At 37.7% G+C, this 23778-nt stretch overlaps 1 protein-coding gene across 2 annotated transcripts in view; it reads left to right on the top strand.

Moving 5' to 3' along the window:
• Positions 1-23279, top strand: part of fam102a (family with sequence similarity 102 member A) — an 86443-nt gene extending 63164 nt beyond the window's left edge. Inside the window, exons 6-11 of one of the 2 annotated variants that reach the window (XM_033048715.1) lie at positions 288-439; positions 2209-2313; positions 4298-4565; positions 6272-6393; positions 13693-13762; positions 14536-23279. In XM_033048715.1, coding sequence (XP_032904606.1) covers positions 288-439; positions 2209-2313; positions 4298-4565; positions 6272-6393; positions 13693-13762; positions 14536-14581 — 763 coding nt within the window. In that variant the 3' untranslated portion in view covers positions 14582-23279. The remainder of the gene's footprint in view (positions 1-287; positions 440-2208; positions 2314-4297; positions 4566-6271; positions 6394-13692; positions 13763-14535) is intronic. The other variant, XM_033048717.1, reaches the window with a different exon arrangement.
• Positions 23280-23778: the final 499 nt, after the last annotated feature.

Below are 23778 nucleotides of genomic sequence, written 5' to 3'. Positions count from 1 at the left end.
CTGAAGAGAGAATTAAATATTGAGTTGCAATGTTGCAGTGTGCCCCTATGAAAATTAAGGTTCTCTTCCAAAAATTGAGATCTTGAACTAATAAGATTGTTTATTGATTGCCTTGGAAGTAATTACACTGATGCTGGAAGTTCAGAATGTTTAAGGATGGTTAATCCCATGCTAATCAATAGCAGCTTTACTGTGGATGATGTCAAACCTGTTGAGCATTGTTGCATTTATTTTAATGTGAAGTGTCTAAACATTGCTAAAAAAAAATCTTCTGTTGCATTCTACAGGCCCGCATGTACTGCCAAGTCCATCTCGATTCCAGGCCAAGATAGCTCCTTGCAGCTGGACTGTAAAGGAGATGGGACCACAGGCAATAATGTTGCCTCTGGGGGCTTGAATTCAGTAAGGCAGCCAAAACCTCGGCCTCCACTCAACTCAGGTAAAAGAAACTCCAATTGTATGAAAGGCAAACTTAAATGTATGTAGAGCCCATTCAGTACAACTTTCTTGCCGCGAAGAACTGCTGAGAAGGTGGCTATAAATGGTATTTGTTACAATATGAGGGTAGTCTTAACAAAATAATGATACTAATTGAAAATATTAACAATGATCTTGTACACCAAACCCGTTTGATTAATCAGGGCAGACATTGTTATTACTCAGTCCTGTTTGCCTGTAGGTTACTGTGAAATGTTAGCATTTGCACTATCCAGCTTTAATTTAGTCTGACATTTGAGATTGTTGTAACACTAAATGGTCAGAACTGGGAGTTTGTATAAAGCATTGGACATTAATCTAAAGGCTTGACATTTTTCTGAGCTGGTAGATTTTAATTTCCCTTGATTTTACGATCGGTTGTTTTACAGACTGAGTGCTGTTCCCTTTTACTGTTGTTGACTGAGCTATCTGCCTCCGTAAACCGAGTGCTGATGTAAGACTTCACACAGACTCTAAACAATGTGCCAATATCTTTATGGAAACTTATTGTTCTTAAAGGTTTCCCAATATACTGATGTTATGATCCAAAATTCACTATGTGAGTGGGTTGATGAAACCTGATTCCACAAATCATTAATAATTGGTGGATTTATATTTCAACTATTTGACAAAGAACTCTTAAATATTATGAGGGAATTTAGATTTCTTGTTAAAGTAAGACTCAGACGAGTTGTAATTTGTTGCTAGATCTGCTGAATATGTTGATCAGCAAGTTTTATATTATAGGTAGTTCCCTAACCTTTCTATGAGAGTTCTTTGCTCACTTAACAGTGGTCCCATTTCCGTGTGAATTGAGTTTTTTTTTTTAATGCAGATGCTAGAAATCTGGAATAAAACCAAAAACTGCTAGAAATACTCAGCAGGTCCGGCAGCATAGAACTGAAACTCTCAAATGTTCTGACAAAGGATCTTGGACTTTAAACTTTAACTCTCTCTCTCTCTCTTTCCACAGATGTTGCCTGATTTGAGTTTTTCTAGCATTTTCTGCATTTAGTACAATTTCCCCGCTCTTTCCCTGTAGCCGAGAAATGTTATGCATTTTTCAGTTATTTAAACCATTCCTTTTGAAACTTACTATGGAATTTAGTTTCACCAACCCTTTCAGGCAAATAATTTTAGATTAAAAGAATTCAATGCATAAAGACTCTCAACTCTGAAATAAAAGCAAAAATTCTGCAAATGTTCAGGATGTGAGGAACAACCTATGAAAGGAGAAACAGAAGTAACGTTTGCAGGTGAAGGTTCTCTTTCCATAGGTGCTGTCTGACCTGCAGTGTTTCCAACATTTCCTACTGTTTTTTCAGATTTCCAGCATCTTTTTATCCAATAACTGAAATACAGTGCCAGATTTGATAGAATGTATATCTTTCCCCAATACCTTGTTAAAAGTGCACAAACTGAGATTATTTTGAACACCAAGATTATATAATGTGTATTGTAACATTTGATTTATTGTATGCATTGAATATTTAAGTAGCTGATGATTGTGACGATTATCAACTCCAGTAAAGCAGTTTATGCTTCATTTCTTTCTGCTGGTCTACATGGACGCTTCTACCCAGCTCAGTATATCCTCAACAGTCAGCCAAGCAAAGAAATACTTGTTTTTTTTCTTAATTCTTCGTTTTTTTGGTTCCATTATATTACCTTTTGCCTTTGCCTTGAATTTTATTTAAATTGCGCATATGGGGATTTTTCCATTTTTACCAGGCTTGATTGAAGATGCTGATCAGACCCCACCCAGCCCAGACGAAGTATTTCAAACTGGTCATTCCCGGAATTCCAGTTATGCCAGTCAACATTCTAAAGTGTCAGGTAAATAGTTTCCTCTATTTTCAGTCTCTGTCTTCTATTGTGCCACACCTTGTGGGTTGTACAGTTCCGCTTGAAGAACATTTTCAAAGGAATTGAATCTGGATGTTGAGTAGCTCAATGCAGACCTGATGACAGTGGTATGGGGTTCAGTTTATTTTGAATATTTTTTCCTTAACTGGCCTCCCAGTTCAGTGCATAGGAATGTTAAAAGATATATTCATAACGGTAAAGAAAGTGTTGTGTTGCTGAGCAGTGCAATCAATGTAGAAAGATGACTAATGGGTATGAAGTCATGATTTTGATTTGAGCAAATAACTAGGCCAGTTTTCAAAAGCTCAAACGTATGTGACTAAGAATGGAACAAACACTCAGTTTTGTCTTGGGATTTGGAAGAATTCTTGCCTCCTCCAAATGTATTATCCTTACAGAGGTATTATTCAATATAAGAGATTTGTTTTTTTTAATCAATATTGCATAAGGAAGGAACCAAAGGGGGGAGAAAATAATTATTTGACGTTCGTGCAATACAAAGGCATTGGTTGCTCCCATATTTAAAACATCAGAAATTTCAATAGATTCAGATTCCAAAGGTGAATTGTATCCTTTATCCACCAACGACACCTGCAATATAGGCCTTGATGGTAGTGGGGCTGATACTGATTCATAAAATCCTATTCTTAAAGGAATGCATTTTGCTCATTGTGCGGCTAAAACAATTAATTTAATTAAGTCAGCGAGTTCAAATTATAAAGGATGATCAGATGAAGACACATATGGTGAAGCAAATAGAAGGCATTTGCTGCAGTGAATTCTTCAAAGGTTTTACTGCAGTGACCTTCATTATTAATCTTTAAAATAATGCTGACTCATTTTGCGGATGGATATACTAGAGTTACTGATTGATTGCTCTTTTTCTTTTAATTTATTTTTATGGTACAACCTTTCCATGTCCTATGTAGATCCTGACTCGTCATCTTTTGTATTATTGCATCAGTTTTGTTTTAAAGAAACAATTTCCATTCCCTTGAGCAGTTGCTTGGTGTCTATTTGAGATTTGTGTTGGTTAATACCAGATTAGAGTTTTAAACTATATATATGCTTGGATAATGAGCTCAATCTGCCCATCCCCTATCATGTTGGAGCATTAAAGTCAGCAGAAGGGTGAAACTGTTATGATCTGCGTGTATTCTAGAACTGGTCATCTGTACGTAACCGGTGGAGTCGGTAGATTTGGCCAGCCAAGTCTAGGGATCTGGGCATTGCATCATGAATTTCTAATAAGGCTGGCAGTTATTGCTCTTATCAACTCCTCGCAGGAGAAAAACACATTTATTTTTAATCAACTCTGTAGGAATTATAAAGAGCGAGGTTGGACTGACTTGGATTGTTTTCTCTGGAATGCCAGAGGTTGAGGGAAGACCTGATAGAAGTATATCAAATTATGGGACATAAATAGGGTGGACAGTCTGAACCTTCCCAGGGTGGAATTGCAAAGATTAGAGGGCAGAACTTAAAGGAGATATACGGGGCAACTTTTTTTACACAGAGGGAGGTGGATACCTGGAACGTGCTGCCAAGGATAGTGGTGTAGGCATAGTGGTATTGTGTGCAGGCAAATAAGATTAGTGTATCTTGGCATCATGTTTTGCATCGATCTTGTGGGCCGAGGGGTTTTATCTTGTGCTGCAGAAAAGTACTTGGCTCTGTTCTAATTACAAGGTATAAGGATTTATAAGCATTTTCAACCATAATTTCTTCCTCCTGAGATCCTCATCACCACAGGAGGAGGCATTTAGCCATTTCTTTTCATTTTGAATGATATCAAGAAATACCTGGGAGCATCAGGTACTGCCTAATAATATAAAACCAATATAGTTAATTACAATGTATATACTAATTATACTACAAGAACAGTGTTCAATGTTAGATTCAGATTTGTATCTGAAATTTTTGATTGGAAATTCAATATTATTTGAAAATTTAGGTTACAGCACAGAGCACTCCCGGTCCTCCAGTCTCTCAGACCTAACTCACAGGAGGAACACATCCAGTAGCAGCAGTGCCTCTGGAGGGCTCAGCATACCAGTTGAGAGCACAGAAGGAGAAAAGGAACACAAAGTGGAGAAACCACCACGGCCCCCAAGGCCAGCACTCCCACCTGACAGGCCATCCAGGTACACAGCTGTTCTCTTTAAAAGAGGTAGTTCCCTATCTCTGGATAGTGCACATCCTGATAGCAGGACCCATAGAAGGTGAGACCACGGAACATTATACGTACAGTTTGATTTGAAGAATGTTAATGTTATGATCTGTAATCCATTCTGTCCTTATTACATTTTTCAAACTCCACACTGTACAGTCTTAGATATGTGTTTGTCCCAGATCAGAAAATGTTTGTCTGAAGTCTTATGTTCATGTAAACAATCTCTATATGGGTTTTTATACCATTCAATATTTTCTTATCTGCTAATATATTCATATTTTGCAACATTCGGCTATATGGCAATTTCTTCATATTGGATTTTCTAACTGACTAAATGTGGGTTTATTGATTCGGTCTTAAGGGCACTCTACTCCACTCAAGTTGTTTCATTAGATCACATATTCCTTCAACTAAAGCAGTGCCATTCTATTACATTTTTTCTCCCACTTGATGATTCATTTTATTTTAACCAAAAGATGGTTTCAATCAATACCATTTGGATCCAAGATTTGCTCAATTTTGCCTGATGATTTGACTCTGGTTGTCCCATCCACTGACCAAGAGCTTCTGCTTTCATGTGCTATGTTACCTTATATCTAAACCTGTCCTTGCAGAGAAGGGAGGCAAGTTGATTTTTCATTTCAACAAGCTGGGTTGAAATCTAACCCATATTGATCGAATCAAACTTGTCTCTCTCGACTGCAAAAGTCCTCCGTGGAATGAATTTGTGGAATCTGCACGTCTTATTAATGATCATCTGTGCCTCCACACAATCTATTACTAATTGATAACAAATTTGCACCCTTCTCCAAGATACAGTAATTGCTATGATATGAGTATGAGCAGAGAAGAAAGTACTTGAATCTTTATCCAAACTATTATATAAGACTTGCAAAAATTGTTCAAAAATGTGGAAATAAATAGTAAGGAGGTCATCAGCATTGTTTTTTTCAATCATGGATTTATAAAACAATGCTTCATAAGTGCATTTACTTACCTTTGACTAACTTTATTTTTGAGTGAGCCACAAAATATTTTGCAATCAATGGGAATAAAATAATAATATGAATTCCAATCTGATCTGGGATGGGGAAAAGGTCATAGATATTCTAACTTCAGTTGTCTTAATAGCTTACTGGGAAATGCTTGGTTTGGTATTAAGCTAAACTGATCATGAAGGTATTGGATTTGTTTTTGCACTGAACCAGCTAGCCTCTCCTGAAGATAGACACAAAAAGCTGGAGTAACTCAGCGGGGCAGGCAGCATCTCTGGAGAGAAGGAATGGGTGACGTTTCGGGTCGAGACCTTTCTTCAGTCTTGCCCTGAAATGTCACCCATTCCTTCTCTCCAGAGATGAAACCTGTCCCACTAAGTTACTCCAGCTTTTTGTGTTTATCTTCAGTTTAAAACAGCATCTGCAGTTCCTTCCTACACATAACCTCTCCTGAGGCAGTTATGTGGATACTGCAATTGACCTTGTGGCCAACTGCTGCATAGGGAAATCATAGTTTATGCTCCTGAACATATAGATGCCCCTGGAAAAAAGCACTAGTGCACTTGTTGGGCATCCACTGGACTGACTTTCAGTGATTTGCTTAAACGAAGTGTTATGCATGGACTGTTGAGGTCAATGCTTTCAAGGGAGATTTGGAAAAGAAATATGCCAACGTTTATGTGGCAGGCTCCTCAACTCTGATTATTCTGATAACTTTCGAGCATGTAGATATATTTTTAATGTATTCTCTCTCCCTAAGGCGGAAAAAGGAAACAGTGGAAAATCAGCCCACTTGGGTTGATGACACTAGAATTGATGCAGATGACATTGTTGAAAAAATCGTACAGAGTCAAGACTTCACAGATGTCAGTAATGTTGAAGGTAAACGGCCCACTTTTTCTTGCCTATTTCATCCTCGCCTAATTCTGGGATGCCATTCTCAGCGCCTCATCAAGTAAATGTCACCACAAGTAAATGTCTCGCACAAAAAACAAAAACTGGAGGAACTCGTAGGGCTGAGGGGTGCATGTACATGTATGCGTGTCTGCAGAATTTCAGCTTTTGCAATATCTTGCTGTATCTACCTCATCTAAGTAGCTATTTGTTAGCAGCCATAATAGCAGTCAGACATTAAAATAATAACCAATTTAGAAACTGCCTCCTTTCTAGAAGGCTACTTTTTTGTTGCTTACTTTTAGTATGAGACTGATATGACTAAGTTCATTAGAAATGCAAAATTCTATTTAAATGTCTCTGTTGATCTGCTCCATTTGTGCACAACAGCATGACTAATGCAACTGCGGAGAGCCTGGCACAATAATGGTCATGTGCCTTGGCTTCTGCTGAGGGTGACCACAATGATGTGTGGTCCTTTGATGAGACGATTGTGGAAATATGCAGATTCAACAGTTGCCAAATTTTATATTCTTTTATTCTCAATAAGGCCACGCAAGTAAATCATCTTGAAAAAATTACTGACAGCAGAATTACTCATTATATCCACGAGTTCATTACATCTTAGCTTGTCAGTTAAATGTAATCCTTGTAGTCTTTTATATTTCCTTTTTAAATATGAATCCAGTCACTTTTAAATGATTGTATAGTTCCAGTCTTGACATGTAACACACCAAACATCAGCAATCTCTAATATCTTAGTGAATCACCAAAAGAATTAAAGGCAAAATGAATAGATTGTATAGATGTTATAATCTGAAATGTGCTACCAAAAGAATGGATTTGATTCAGTAATAACTTTCATAAGAAATTGGAAAAGAAACTTGGAAGGAGAAAGCATTTTCAACATTAAAAGGGAAGGATGAGGGGAGGCTGCAACTAATTGTTTAATTGAATGTGTAATTAAAAAGTTCAGGTATAAGTTCAGGACGGATTGCATCTTAACAGGTGGGGGACCAGCATTCTGGCAGGCAGGTTTGCCACTGCTAGACGGGTGGTTTTAAACTGAATAAGGGGGGTGGGGTGTCAAATGGGATAGTTGAGGATGGAGTTAAAGGGAAAGGGTTTCTTAAATGTGTGAGCGGAGAGACAGAGGGGTGTAAATTGAGGGTAGAAGCAATAGGTAGCAAGGTGAAAAGTAAAAGACAAATCCAGGGCAAAAATCAAAAAGGGCCACTTTTCAACATAATTGTATAAGGGGTAAGAGTGTTGTAAAAACAAGCCTGAAGGCTTTGTGTCTCAATGCAAGGAGCATTCGTAATAAGGTGGATGAGTTGAATGTGCAGATAGTTATTAATGACTATGATATAGTTGGGATCACGGAGACATGGCTCCAGGGTGACCAAGGCTGGGAGCTGAACATCCAGGGGTATTCAATATTCAGGAGGGATAGACAGAAAGGGAAAGGAGGTGGGGTAGCGTTGCTGGTTAGAGAGCAGATTAACGCAATAGAAAGGAAGGACATTAACTTGGAGGATGTGGAATCGATATGGGTAGAGCTGCGAAACACTAAGGGGCAGAAAACGCTAGTGGGAGTTGTGTACAGGCCACCTAACAGTAGTAGCGGAGTTGGGGATGGCATCAAACAGGAAATTAGAAATGCGTGCAACAAAGGTAAAACAGTTATAATGGGTGACTTTAATCTACATATAGATTGGGTGAATCAAATTGGCATGGATGCTGAGGAAGAGGTTTTCTTGGAATGTATGTGGGATAGTTTTCTAAACCAACATGTAGAGGAACCAACGAGAGAGCAGGCTATTCTAGATTGGGTATTGAGTAATGAGGAAGGGTTAGTTAGCAGTCTTGTTGTGCGTGGCCCCTTGGGCAAGAGTGGCCATAATATGGTTGAGTTCTTCATTAGGATGGAGACTGACATTGTTAATTCAGAAACAAGGGTCATGAACTTAAAGAAAGGTAACTTTGAGTGTATGAGACGTGAATTGGCCAAGATAGACTGGCAATTGATTCTTAATGAGTTGACGGTGGATATGCAATGGAAGGCATTTAAAGACTGTATGGATGAACTACAACTATTGTTCATCCCAGTTTGGCAAAAAAATAAATCAGGGAAGGTAGTGCATCCGTGGATAACAAGGGAAATCAGGGATAGTATCAAAACAAAAGATGAAGCGTACAAATTAGCCAGAAAAAGCAGCCTACCAGAGGACTGGGAGAAATTCAGAGTCCAGCAGAGGAGGACAAAGGGCTTAATTAGGAAAGGGAAAATAGATTATGAAAGAAAACTGGCAGGGAACATAAAAACGGACTGCAAAAGCTTTTATAGATATGTGAAGCGAAAAAGATGAGTTAAAACAAATGTAGGTCCCTTGCAGTCAGAAACAGGTGAATTGATCATGGGGAACAAGGACGTGGCAGACCAATTGAATAACTACTTTGGTTCTGTCTTCACTAAGGAAGACATAAATAATCTGCCGGAAATAGCAGGGGACCGGGGGTCAAATGAGATGGAGGAACTGAGTGAAATTCAGGTTAGCCGGGAAGTGGTGTTAGGTAAATTGAATGGATTAAAGGCCGATAAATCCCCAGGGCCAGATAGGCTGAATCCCAGAGTACTTAAGGAAGTAGCCCCAGAAATAGTGGATGCATTAGTGATAATTTTTCAAAACTCTAGATTCTGGAGTAGTTCCTGAGGATTGGAGGGTAGCTAATGTAACCCCACTTTTTAAAAAGGGAGGAGAGAGAAAACAGGGAATTTCAGACCAGTTAGTCTAACGTCGGTAGTGGGGAAACTGCTAGAATCAGTTATTAAAGATGGGATAGCAGCACATTTGGAAAGTGGTGAAATCATTGGACAAAGTCAGCATGGATTTATGAAAGGTAAATCATGTCTGACGAGTCTTATAGAATTTTTCGAGGATGTAACTAGTAGAGTGGATAAGGGAGAACCATTGGATGTGTTATATCTGGACTTTCAGAAGGCTTTCGACAAGGTCCCACATAAGAGATTAGTATACAAACTTAAAGCACACGGTATTGGGGGTTCAGTATTGATGTGGATAGAGTACTGGCTGGCAGACAGGAAGCAAAGAGTAGGAGTAAACGGGTCCTTTTCACAATGGCAGGCAGTGACTAGTGAGGTACCGCAAGGCTCAGTGCTGGGACCCCAGCTATTTACGATATAAATGATTTGGACGAGGGAATTGAATGCAACATCTCCAAATTTGCGGATGACACGAAGCTGGGGGGCAGTGTTAGCTGTGTGGAGGATGCTAGGCAAATGCATGGCAGATGCAGTATAATGTGGATAAATGTGAGGTTATCCACTTTGGTGGCAAAAACAGGAAAGTAGACTATTATCTGAATGGTGGCCGATCAGGAAAGGGGGAGATGCAACGAGACCTGGGTGTCATGGTACACCAGTCATTAAATGTAGGCATGCAGGTGCAGCAGGCAGTGAAGAAGGCGAATGGTATGTTAGCATTCATAGCAAAAGGATTTGAGTATAGGAGCAGGGAGGTTCTACTGCAGTTGTACAGGGTCTTGGTGAGACCACACCTGGAGTATTGCGTACAGTTTTGGTCTCCTAATCTGAGGAAGGACATTCTTGCCATAGAGGGAGTACAGAGAAGGTTCACCAGACTGATTCCTGGGATGTCAGGACTTTCATATGAAGAAAGACTGGATAGACTCGGTTTGTACTCGCTAGAATTTAGAAGATTGAGGGGGGATCTTATAGAAACTTACAAAATTCTTAAGGGGTTGGACAGGCTAGATGCAGGAAGATTGTTCCCGATGTTGGGGAAGTCCAGAACAAGGGGTCACAGTTTAAGGATAAGGGGGAAATCTTTTAGGACCGAGATGAGGAAAACATTTTTTACACAGAGAGTGGTGAAACTCTGGAATTCTCTGCCACAGAAGGTAGTTGAGGCTAGTTCATTGGCTATATTTAAGAGGGAGTTAGATGTGGCCCTTGTGGCTAAAGGGATCAGGGTGTATGGAGAGAAGGCAGGTACAGGATACTGAGTTGGATGATCAGCCATGATCATATTGAATGGCGGTGCAGGCTCGAAGGGCCGAATGGCCTACTCCTGCACCTATTTTCTATGTTTCTATGTTTCTATAATGGTCAAACAGGCATCCTATATTTCAAAAGTTTGATTATTTCATTCAGAGTGTGTCACGTATATCAATGTGCCAATCAATGGTAACAATCTTACACTGCTTGTCCTTTCCAAATATTTCACAGATTTTGTGACCCTTCAGTAGATGTTGAAACATTTTTCCCCATCCTAAACCAACACATCAATTGCAAACCTATATGCATGAACACTTAACACCTGCTTCAAAAACTTGTCAATGTACTCGTACTATCTCTGGCCACCTTACCCAGTATTTCCTGGCACTCAACCACTCATGTTCCCCAATCTTGAGAAAGTTAATTTACTACTGTTTCCTTTACTCGGTCCAGAGATTTTCATTTTCCTTTATGCTAACTTCTTATTCTCAACAGGACCACACTAGTAAATCATCTTGAAAAAATTACAACACGAGCAGAATTGTTCATTACTTCAAAGAGTTCATTACATCTCTCTGGTTAGAACTAATTGCATATTCTTGTTTTATTTTATATTTTCTTTTCAATTCAGACAACATTTGAGAAAGATACTCCATACATACCAACGATACGCAATTGATTTTATTTTCATGCTGTGAAAACACAAGTTTTTCTTTCCAAATCTATACTGACAATTCCTGAATAGTCTCTCGAAATGTACATTAATTTCATCCCTAAATGGATTAGATGTTTTGACATACAGGAGATAATTTCCTAGTATATCCTGACTAAACAGTAGTACAACATTTGCCGCTCTGTAAATCCTTGTCACAATTCCTAGAATTTGTAGAAAATGATGATTATTGTCTCTTATCTTACTCCTCTTCTTTAACATTTGGATTGCAGGCTGCTAAAAATATATAATTTCTTAGTACAGAATGCTAACGTTCAAAGTGAAGGAAACAAATGATCATAAACATCACCATGGTGATCACAAGTATCTTCACTGTTTTACTGGTTTTGAAACTAGACATTTTCTGGTGATGTGGTACTCACGAACATGAATGCAGTTGATTAGAAGTTCAGGTTCTTGCAACATCTACTGTTGCCATTTTGAATGAACAAATTCTCCAGTAAAAATTAATGAAGACCAATTTGATTCAATCATGATGTTCTTAATTGGCAAACACATATTTCCTGACACGACTACAGCAGTGACGGATCTATAAACATTTCAATCTTTAACCATGTTTCAAGTCAGAAGATTGTGTTTAGAAGACAAAATCTATAATTTTGCTGCCGAGTATTTCATCTTGAACCTTGTATGCTCAGTTCAAATACCATATATTTAATTTTAGTGAAATCTGGGTGATTTTTATCATAGTGCTCTCTGGTGCAATTTAATTTCACTCCTTTATAATATTCCATTGTTATTGACACAGGGGTGTCCTGTACAAGTATGAATAATATGACATGACAAGTGATGTTAATTTGTTTAGAAACAAAGGAGGACCAAAATGTTTCCATTTCTTCAGAGATTGCAGTCCATAATCTGGAAAACCAAACTGAATGTACCTGCTGAAACACTGCTCAAGTCAAATGGAACTTCAGTGCGGCAGTAATGCAAATAAGGCAACTGACATATTTGTTTGAGGGAGTAAAGACTAAAATATCAGTTTTAACCTGTTTGCTACCGCAATGGAAAATATTTTCTGTGTATTTTTTATTTGATTTTTAAATATTAGCAGAGACCAATTATAGTAAAGGAAATAATATGGTTGGAACTGTATCCATGTTTATGTTTTTAAAAAAAATAAATAAGAACACTTGCCTATTTTCCTAAGTTTGATAAAACAGCAATTGTTTGACCTAGACAAGTTTGAGACAAGCTGACCTTTCATCCATTCGTGCTATTTTCATGATATTTATTTTAGTTTATCTTTTTTAATATCGTTAGCTTTTAGAAATGTTTGAATGGTGCACTGACTGGCTGACATTTTTAAATTTCGTTGTACATGGTTCATGTTACAATGACAATAAAGAAACTATTCTACTATTCTATTCTATTCTATTCTTACCACAATATTTTTAAAGTAAAAAAACCAGCATTCTCAGGATTCTTAGTGCCAGAGATAAAACGTGTGTTAGAGCCATGGGGCAGAGAATACAGCTGCCTATCAGAGATATCTAATTAGTTATGTGACCCTGCTTTTTGTTTCTTTTTTCTGATCTACAGTATTTTACATTTTATGTCTGAAGAAGGTTTTCGGCCCGAAACGTTGCCTATTTCCTTAGCTCCATAGATGCTGTTGCACCCGCTGAGTTTCTCCAGCATTTCTGTGTACCTTTTACATTTTATATATTTGTTCAAACCCTTTTTGAAAATTACCATAATCTTCTTCAATCATGCTTTGACGAATAGCATCATCAAAGCTCCCTGCGTGGAAACTTTTTCACTCATTCCTATAAAGCCCCCAATAAAATTTGAAACCATTTTCTAAACATTCTGTAAACACATTGTGAAGAGCAAGTGATCTAAGCTATTTGAAATAAAGTACTTTTTGAAAAAACCTTATACTTTTGATTAAAATATTGAATTACAAATTTTTAACGTTCAAGAACTTTCGACTTAGACTTTTTTAACGTTGTGTTTTTCTTTCTTTCTATTGTTCCCTGGTTCTCTCCTTTTTCAGCAATGAAGTGTGTTTATAATTTTATAGAAAAATGCCTTTTGACAAAGGTTTAATTTAGTAGATATAGTATTTAATTGAATGAACTTTTAATTCAAGGTTCAGTTGCCGCGTTCAACAGGATCAGGCATATGTCAAAAAGCCCTATTTGAGGGAGAACAGTATTTTCCTCTTTCTCAACAAATTTGATCATACAGCAATTAATGATTTCTTTCCTTGTTATTTTTGAAAAGTTCTACATAAGTGGTTGCTGTGGTTACGTGAAATTCAGCAATCACTGCAGAGCACTGGAGCAGGTGTGGGCGGGTAGCCGTCGGTCGACATGGACTGGATGGGCCGGAAGGCCTGATTCCATGCTGTATCTAAACTAAACTAAGATCATAATCCATTGTGGTTTCTGATATGCTAAACTCTAATCTGAAAATGAGAGTTGTCATCAATAACATTAGCAGTTTTTTTAATGGTGCTTTTAAGTTTCTTTTCTGCAACATGTTAATGTTTTCTACACTTCATTTTCAGACAGTAATCTAAGGTTGTTTGTGAGTAGAGATGGAACCACAGCACTCAGTGGCATTCAGCTGGGAAACAGGTGAGTTTTATTTATAGATGTATGATCAGTGAACATAGTTGATAGGCCCTTTCTCATAACCAAATGATCTTAAAGCTTAGATATCTAGTCTGCATTTTTTCCCCTAAAGTGATCTTTTAGTACTTACCTTAAAAAATAATTTGTCTTCGATTGTATGACTAGCCTTTAGCTTTGCCTTGACACATTATTGATCCTTTAAAACTGCAATTGTTTTAATGTAATATATTATTGCAGGAACAGAAGTGAAGCTTGAGGACACAGGTGATCCTGTCAGTAAAATAAATCCTCGATATAATGAATCATTGGGGGGGGGGGGGAGGGATAATGGTGTCTGTTATTGGCAATTATCCGCTAGAACCGAGTAAAGGGGGTAAATATTAACTAGTTTAACCCAAGGCCAGGTGGGAAGAAACGTGGTGTCCAGGGATGTGGGGGTTAAACAAGCAGGAATTCACAGGCCGGGGAGCCACAGAGACTCCGGCCCCACATGCACTGCGGCAGGGATGGGCCCGGTACTCACACTCCCTGCATGCTGCAATGCTCTTCAAGAGTCTTATACTGCTCACTCTCTCCCCACTGACACCTATCCACTGCCCAACACCCACACTGCGCGCCACCCACAAACAGCCACCACGGACACAAGCCTCAGTCTGCTACACCTGAAATCCATTATAAATTTGCCCATGCTCCATAATAGCTTTTGGTTAATGGAAATCTATGTTTTTAGTCTGTATTCTGCATTGAGGAATAAGCAAATGTTCCTTTCTTTGCAGGGTGTCAGCAGGTATCTTTGAGCCTGTTGTTATCGAGAGCCGTTGAGAAGCTTGAGGGTCATTCTGAATCTACTAACCACTTTCCATTCAAGCTCCTTGTCTACTGCACATATAATCTTCTCACCAGATCATGCCGCCCACCTACACAGCTGGACTGGAGGAAGAGGGTGGCTGTTTCCATCCAATAGCCCCAAGTTTTGGCAGATGTTGATTCTCACTGCATTGGAGTGATAGGCAATTGGTTTTATGTTGCAAAATTTACTGTAACAATGCTGGGATTGAATTTTAGGTAAAACACACTTTTGACTTTGAAAATTTATTTCAGAAATCCTTTTAAACACAATATTTAGATACCAATGCCATCAGGTTGTGATCAGTTGAAAAGGGGACAGATTTTTTATGAGATGCTGTGGCATTATTTCATGTCAGTCCAGAGCGTGTATAAAAGATCTCTCTCCAGCAAAATTCTGCAGACCAAGGTTGTGAATTAAGCATGTTAGCCCATGAAACATTCTGTGATATTAAGAAAAAAAATGCTTTTAAATGTCTTTAAAGATCTTAATTGTGTTTACCGCAAACTTCAGTGCGTGGCAGGACTGCTAGTGAACAAACTAGATTGTGATTTTGATCACAAGAAAAGCACACAAGTTTTCCTATAATTTTAAGAATTCCAATACCATCATTTTTCATATCAGAACCAGGTGTCTGGGAAAAATTGAGCTATGTTTCATGATAAGCATAGCAATCCAATCCCAAATAAAACTGATCATTCCAATTCCAAATCAATGAGTCAACCATGACGCCATTAAGGCATGCTTACAATACTGTGAAGTCTTTGCACTGAGTATTTGAGTACCCTTTGGGTGTTGGATTTCTCCTGAAATCAAGTTATAGGATGTTACTTTGTTTTGTTCAGTCAAGATTTTATTCACGTCTCCTGATGCTTTTTATGCTCGGCAGCGACTCAGCAACTTTGTGCAGCTAATATTTCTTTTAATAATGTATGTTAAAGGAGCACATTTCTTTTTAGACAGGGAGCAAGTTCATTTATCTTAATTTTTATTTTAAATCTATGGTGCAGAGGAATAAACATGAATCGTGTGTTTTAGCCTGTACATAATGAACACTTAAAGGACAATAGCTGGTTTGAAATGTTCAAGGAAAAAAATTACACGCAAGTGGCATCTAGTGTAATTACAATAACTTTATCAGAAAGAGTTATGGGTATATTCTGCAGAGATGAGAAGTGGATCATTGAACTAGGCACCTATCCCTGATATTGGCTTTGAATTACACCCACTGTCCATAAAACTACAGGCGATCCTTGCTTTGCAGATGTTTTCTAAAACCACATTATATTTTGAGCACAAGCTGCTGTTTTAAAATGGAGATTGTCCTCAGTCCTTTGGTAAGTGTCCTTTATTACAGGCTTTTGCTTGCTTAAAGCAAAGGTTTCTTTCCAAATGAAAATTTATTTTCCAGAATCGATTCTGGACCTGTCAAATGAAATAAACAACCCTTTGACCCCAAGAGTTTAACCCCAAGTTTAAGTTAGATATCTGCTGCGCAGCATTAATAACTGTTTTCCTTACAACATTGCTACTGGAACACTCCATTCTTGCCAGTGCCAAGATCTAGTGATGAATATTACATGTTCCAGTTCTACTGTACATTACCCATTATCTACTGCTCATCTCTGGCTAACTGTGTAAGTACTCAAATTGTCCAGAGCTTGGACTTTGCAGTTCTGAGCCAGTTTGCTGCCATCAGCATTGTTGCCTCTGATGGAGCAAATTACTCCAATCATTTATGCCTAGAAGCTTTTGCTCTTTTGTGATGTCATTTTCTGCACCTAAATATCTTGGCAGTGGTTAGCTATGCACTTTGAGGATTTTAACATTTTCTGCACCATCCACGTCGTCTTGCTATTGCATGTCACCTGTGAATATTGTGGCTTGATTGACGTACTGTGAATGGTTAACTTGTACACGATCTGTATCTGTGGTATATTGAGGCCTAGAACACAAGGCTGCAATGAATAATGTCCTGATTTTTGTACTGTTTTAATAACTGTTCTGTAACAACTAGTATAAACAAAAACTTTAGCTTGTTATCTATGAATGCATAGTAAAAAATAACAATTTTTACCTGCTGGGGCATATTTAGGTAACATAGGCAGCAGGTTCACAGATGATTAAATGTACTTTCTAAGTCAGCATATTTGTTTAAATAATCTTTTTGGAACAATAGTTTAGCCACAGCAAAGGTTCTCATAGCCGTAAAATAATGCCTATTTGGCCAGCATGCGTATATAATTAAGGTTAAAAAAAAATATGGTGTCATTTGAACATGGTGTTTCTGCTGGTTGTGATGAGGAAACACAGCCACCATTTCAAGTTCCACCCCAAAAAAATTGGCTTCTAGATTTTCACATTCCAGGGTGAGGTTGAGCATGCTTACACGAAGAGTGAAGAGTAGTAGTCATCTTTTTCCATCTTCCCACAAATCTGTTACTGCTGAGATTGAGAATTACTGTCACATGAGAGCATGTTTGTACTGTGCACATTTAAGCCAGGAATCTTTTGGTGATTAACCAAACTTGTTGATCACAACACACTTGAGCTAATGAGCTGAATTCAATTTTGAGGCACTTGAGTGAAAGAAGAATCAACCACCTAAAGCTTGTGGAAAAGTTTTAGGAACCCCCTTTTACTAAATAAAATTATTAAAGAAAATGTTCATCAGTGGTTACTGGTGCATTTTGTACATCCATTTGTGTAACTTCAGGCTTTAATTGCTTCATTTAGTTCAGGTTTGTGTTTTTTTTAACAGAGAAAAGGAACAAGTTTGGTATTAGTGCCAAGGCATGTTTAGAACCCTTGTTACTTGGATGATTAAAGTGCATACTCGCAGCTATTTACCTATTTTGTACTTTGGTACTATTTGTTCTTGAGCTGACCCCAATCTCCATTGCTCCTCCTCCCCTGGTCCAAGTCCTTCCCTCCAATCCATCCACCTTGCATTTTAACACTCTCAGTATGCATAATTCATGATTTTAGACTAATTGCTGCAGCAGTGGTCTGTCTGAAACTCTTGAAGGGAGGTGTTTGTATTAATCCTCTTGTTTCAAAGTAACAACGTTCTTCCATGCCACACACAATATAGAGCAATAACTGCCACAGATGTTTAATATTACCATAAAAGTGTGTTTTACAAGTACACTCCACACTAATTATTTTTGTGTCGGTTTTCTTTTGGGATCTGGATAATGCAGGCAAGTCCAGTGATTATTTCCTGTTATAGCTCTTCAGAAGCTGTTGAAGGGCAGCTGTCCTGAACAAACAATGTATCTTAGTGAAGCTATTCCCACACCGCTGTTAGGGAAGGAATCTCGGGAATTAGACCCCTCAATGATAGAACAATGACGTTTTTCCCAATCAAGAAGGTGTGTAACTTGAAGGGGAACATGCAAGTCATAGTATTGCCATGCACTTGCTTCCCTTATTCTTTTTGGTAGAGTTTGTAGATTTGGGAGGTGCAGTTGGAACAGCCAAGGCAAGTAATTGCATTGTATTTTGTAGATTGTTACACCATGCAGCCACTGGTAGCAAAATAATATTAAGGATGGAGGATAGGTTATGAATCAATGGATGGTGTTGAACTTGCAAGTTGTTGGATCTGCCCTCCTGTAAAGGAGAGTATTCCATCTATGTGCCTTGTTGATGGTGGAAAGGCTTTGGGGTATCAGAAAATGGATAATTCGCTGCAGAATATCCAGCATCTGACCAGCTCTTGTGGCCTCAGATTTTATGTTGCTGGGCCAGTTGCTTTTCTGGTCATTGGTGATTTGGAAGATGTTGGCGGTAGAGGACTCAGTGACTATAATGCCCATGAATGTTAAGGAGAAATGGTTAGACTCTCTTGTCGTAGGTCACTGCAATGTGAAACATGAATGTTACTCGCCACTTATCAGTCCATGTCTGAATGTTATCTAGGTCTTACTGTGTGTGTGTTTAATTTGCTGGTCATGAATGAAAAGGGACATTTTGCAGTCATCAGCAAACATCTCCGCTTCCTTCTTTATAATGGAAAGAAGGCCATTGATAAAACAGCTAAAAATTTGCGGGCCTAGAACATGGCTCTGTGGAGTGTAGCGATGCCCTGAACTTCACCAACCACAACCATCTTCCTTTATGCAGGGTATGACTCCATCCATTGGAGTTCTTTTTCTTCCTTGGTGTCATTCACTTCAGTTATACCAGGTTCCCTTGATGTTACATTTGGTAACATGTAACAATGTTAGGGCAGTTGCTCTCACTTCTGGAATTCAACTGTGGGTGGCCATGCTACAATTTAATAGCCAAGTAGTCCTGGTGAAATGCAACCTGGCCATTGGTGTGCATATTATTGGTAAGTGAATACCTCTTGATAGCATCATCGTCAACATCTTCCATCACTGTGTTGTTGATTAAGTGTAGACAGATTGTGTGATAAATTGCCAGATTGGAATTCTCCATATGTTGTCAACAGGATCTGGGAAATGTTACCAGATAAATGCCTGTATTGTGACAGTTCTGATGGGCGTGAAGTGCAGCCAGCTTATAAATGTATGTTCAATAAAAGCTCTAGATTTGATACCCAATATTTTCTTCTGACAAAATGATAGTGAAAAAAATTTAATTGTGCATCAAATAAAAAATAGTTAAATACTTTTAAATAGTTAACTACTGGTAGTTATTTGTTCTCTTTAAGTTTTACTTGTACAAGGTGGTCACCAGCATCAACATTTGTTCTATTTTACAATGCTTGTCCACAAAATGGCCAGCAATTTCAAACCGATTATTTCAGGATTTGATTTCTCTACCATTGAAGTTATTGCATTGTGACACATGTCTAGATATAAATGTTAAACTAAGTTCTAAGTTTTTAAAATACCTTTTGAATGTTGGATCAGGATCCTACAGTACACATTGGACAGGCAAACTGTTATTATACCTTATAAAATAGAAAATCTTTTGTGTAACTCCTTATGCATCAAAGTAATCACTTGAGTAAGTATGTGTGTTTACCTAATATACAATCCTTTCCCAGTGGATTATTTTATTAAGAGAAGTTAATAAACTTTTTGGGTGATATTGAAATCCAAATATTTTCCGCATTAAAAACACCCACAAATCAAAGTTTCAAATTAGCAAACTTTTATTGTGTTTCAATCACACGGAATATTGGAGATTAAGGTGTTCTGTTAATCAAAGTTTAAAGTAAATTATTTTCAAATGAAACATTTTTTTTCAAGCACTTTTTCTTGTTCTACTTCCTGTTTTCGGAGGTAGGATCACAAATTAATGTAGGGCTCGCTGAATGAGGTAACTTTAATTTGTACAGTTTGAATGCATAAATTCCAAACTACATTGTCACTCACTTTACACAACAAAGTGTTGAAGGAACTCAGCAGGTCAGGCAGCATCTGAAGAGGGAATGGACAGACAATGTTTCAAGTCGGTTCTCTGCTTCAGACCCGAACTGATATGTCATCTGTCTGCTCCCTGACCCACTGAGTTCCTCCAACATTTTGTGTTTTACTCAAGTTTCCAGCATCTGCAGTTCCTCGTGTCTCCTTGTCACTGACTGAGCTCTGCTTATTCTGTGGCTTGACATTGCTTATAAAATACCCAATTATATTCAACCAAAGCAAACTATGGATAGCTGATGTGATCAAACAACATTGTTTCATCAAATGTAGTTTTGAGTCTTTTGAATATATATCTTTGAACCCTCCTAGCCTTTTCATTCCTTTTTTTTTTCCTGGTTTGGTTTTGTCTCTTGATTGAGGAGCTGGTGGATGAGGTTTTTCCCTTCCTTCATCTTCCTCTATGCCATAGTATCATCGAAGTATTAAGCCACCTCCAAGATCATTTTGTAAGTGATCACGTAAGCTAGGGATTAAGAAGGGCAGATCTAAAATGCAGTCGCCACAATGGAAATTGCATTTACTTACAATACTACATAATAACCATAACTTTAAAGGGAAGGCAGGACGTTTGGATTAGAATAATGTAAGGCATCGGGTTTCTTGTTAATGAAGGGACTGTAATGCACCAACAAATGTGAGTTCCAAAAGACCACTATTGACTTGAAGAAACTTTGCTTTTGTAGGGTATGGCCTGAGTTTGCTTTATTCAGTCCATGATTAAGATACTGTATTAGCTATTAATCCATTTTAGAGCTCGGGTATACTACTTTACCAACTTATTTTGCCAATCAACGTTGATGACTTTTTTTCTTAATTAACTGTTAAGTGATTGCTTTTGTTTGTGAAACTGTCCAATTTTGACCACTGTTGTAGGAACTCTTTTTTTAAAAAGATGTTTCTGAGAAGTGTTTTTGCCATGTATCGCAATACTTGCAACTAGCAGGCTAGTTGTGTTGTTTTCTTTTGCCATGATGAGTGGATTGCCCAAAATCACGGCACCACCCATCTATCTGTATGAAATTTAAAAAATGTTTAGAACATTGCATTTAAGTGTTGATTATGTTTCTAATTTTCTTTTATAAAAAGTCAGCTTTTTGTTAGTATTACAGTGAATTGAGAACTGTTGTGACTTCCTCTGATTAAAAGATTTGGATAGTGGAGTGCCATCTAGCCACACTGATGAAGCCTGTCTCTGGCTAGACAGGATATTGATGAATTGTTCAGAAGCTGTTCTGGCCTATATTAATTACCTTGGTATATTCCCAGCAGTCAGCAAAATATTAAAAAAATATTTCAAATGTTTTATAGACCACCTTAAGATACTGCAGCAACATTTGACACAATTGATTAAAGTCAGTGTTGGTTGCAGTTAATTGCACTAGTTGTACAACGCCTTCCATGGTTGGTTTGATGATGAATCAATCGAAGCTATGGTGCACTGTCCAGTCTTAAATCATTTGTTGTATATTCTAATGTGGATTGAGACGAGATGGGTAGTTGAAAAGAATGAGATTTAAATAATAAATCCAAATCTAACTTAAAGCCATAAACCCTTTTGATTCTGTAATGTTCCCATACCTCCACTTGTTCTTTCCCTCTTTGAAGAGGGGCTGCAATGATGAATGGATAGCAAGGTTATGATGTTTCATGTCACATAATAAATAGTTGTCTATCTATAATGCATCCCAGTATTTTCTACTTGAATCTTTTCCAAATGATTAAAAGCTGAGAACAAGAAGTGACCACACTTCATACTAAACGCAGAACACAAAATACTGGAGTAACTCAACAGGTCAGGCAGCAACTCTGGAGGACATGGATAAGTGAAGTTTTGGGTCAGGACCATATTTCAGTTTGGGACCCTTCTTCAGTTAGCTAAACGTTGACTATCCATGGTCTCCAGAGATGCTGCCTGACCCACTGAGTTACTTTAGTACTGTCTTCTGCACAAGATTCCAGCATCTGCAGTATATTGTGCTTCATAATAAAGATTTATTTTAATTGCAATTTGTTTCAAACTAATTTATGCAACTCGTGTTGCTAATTGTGTGCTGGTGGGAGGGAGATGTTTTGAACTGAGATTCTACGTTTCTTTAGCAAATAAACAATTAAAGTAATTGGAAGTAGAGGAAAGAACATTTAATTGTTAAGGGACTTGAGTTAAATTTCCTATGCATTTTTTTTGTAAATCAAATGCAGCTAAATCCATTCGAGCTTCAGAGTTAACTGAGAACTCATCAGCTAATAGTTGTAAAATGGCTTGGTTCCCATGCGTTCCACTTTCAGAATGAGAAGGAAGTAAAGGAAGAATTGAAATCTACTGTGCGCTTCATGAATCATTGCTATCTGTTTTCTGGAGGCTTCGTAGTTCTTTAAAGGCGTAGAATAAGTTTACTGATTACTTCACAAATTGTGCAGTGACTGTTTTGTTTCCAAAGCTGGTTATGCAGTGTACTGCTTTATATTGATCATCTAAACATTATTAGTTACTTCCCCGGTAAATTTTACTTGTTCCTGAATTTTCTCAAGGTTTGTTTGTGGCATTTCTATACTACATGGAAAAGGGGTGGGGTCGTTTGCAAATTCTAAAAGTAATTACTAGCAATCGATCTTAAAATTTGCCTGCTTTCAAATGTCATGTATCTTTTTAACTCTTTTTATTCATTAAATGCCAACCCTAACTGGACAGCTGAATGTGACCTTTACCTGGATAGCACGTTAAATAGACTGAAATAAATTACTTTTATCAACCTCTTTTAATCAGCTCTTTGTTGAGGCCAAATAATGTGTGGCTAACTGGCACTCCACTTGTCGTAAGCAATTTTGTATGTTTCTGAAGGGGATTTGAAGCTATGCATTGGGAGTCCAGGCTCTTCAATAGATGGATTTAACATTTTCTGAAATGACCTAACTGTCAACTAAAGTTGAATAATGACAAAATATTTTTATGATTTTGTTAAAAAAGGTGTAATAGAATGTATTCAAAATGATATACAGTATTTAGACACTTATTTTTGTGATTCAATGGAGGTTGGTGTACAGGTTTCTTAAGTGCCCAGAGGATGTGGAATTTATAGAAATGTTTATCAGCTGGAATATTGTATAACATTTAAATATGTTTAGAATGCACAATGGTTAAAGAAAATTGTATTAAGGTTATTTGTTTCATATTTTAAAATGTAACTATAGGACAGTATCATGTAATACTGTGTTTTCTGGGAAATGATATTGGGTACCTGTATTAACAATAAAAGCTGTTATTTTGTGTTTAGCATAAAGAGTTTTATTTTATGAAAAATGTAAAATATGGGTTTTCATTGCACTCTACCCAATTTGAGTGATGTGCAAAGTGGGTATATTAAGGAATAATTATTGTTTCACAACTTCCTTGGCTCCTGTTATGGTTCTGCAGACCTATTCACTTGCCTAAATGGTCAACTCTCACGCAAGGCAACATGGTCTGTATTGGCAGTATGCTCATCTGCTGGATGGCATCACAGGTCACTTGTTACCATCGTAACAACAGAGTACCTTGGAGAGGTTCCTACACTAACTCCAACTATTTCCGTATTTTTGAAACTTAATGACAGTTGTTAGCTCATAACATTGTCCGCAAATGGCAAATTCAGCATACACAAGGGAGTTGATTCCTTAAAGTATAGCTTCGAACATATCAGGTTGTACATTCAACCCTTTGAGGCACTGATAGTGTTCAACAAATAACTAGACAGTGAATACTTTCAAAAGTTTTTAAGAAGCTTCAAACATCT

Source organism: Amblyraja radiata, chromosome 32 (assembly GCF_010909765.2).
Source record: "Amblyraja radiata isolate CabotCenter1 chromosome 32, sAmbRad1.1.pri, whole genome shotgun sequence".
NCBI lineage: Eukaryota > Metazoa > Chordata > Chondrichthyes > Rajiformes > Rajidae > Amblyraja > Amblyraja radiata.
Note: the sequence above shows the minus strand (reverse complement) of the source record. Positions and strands in the feature narration are given on the sequence as shown.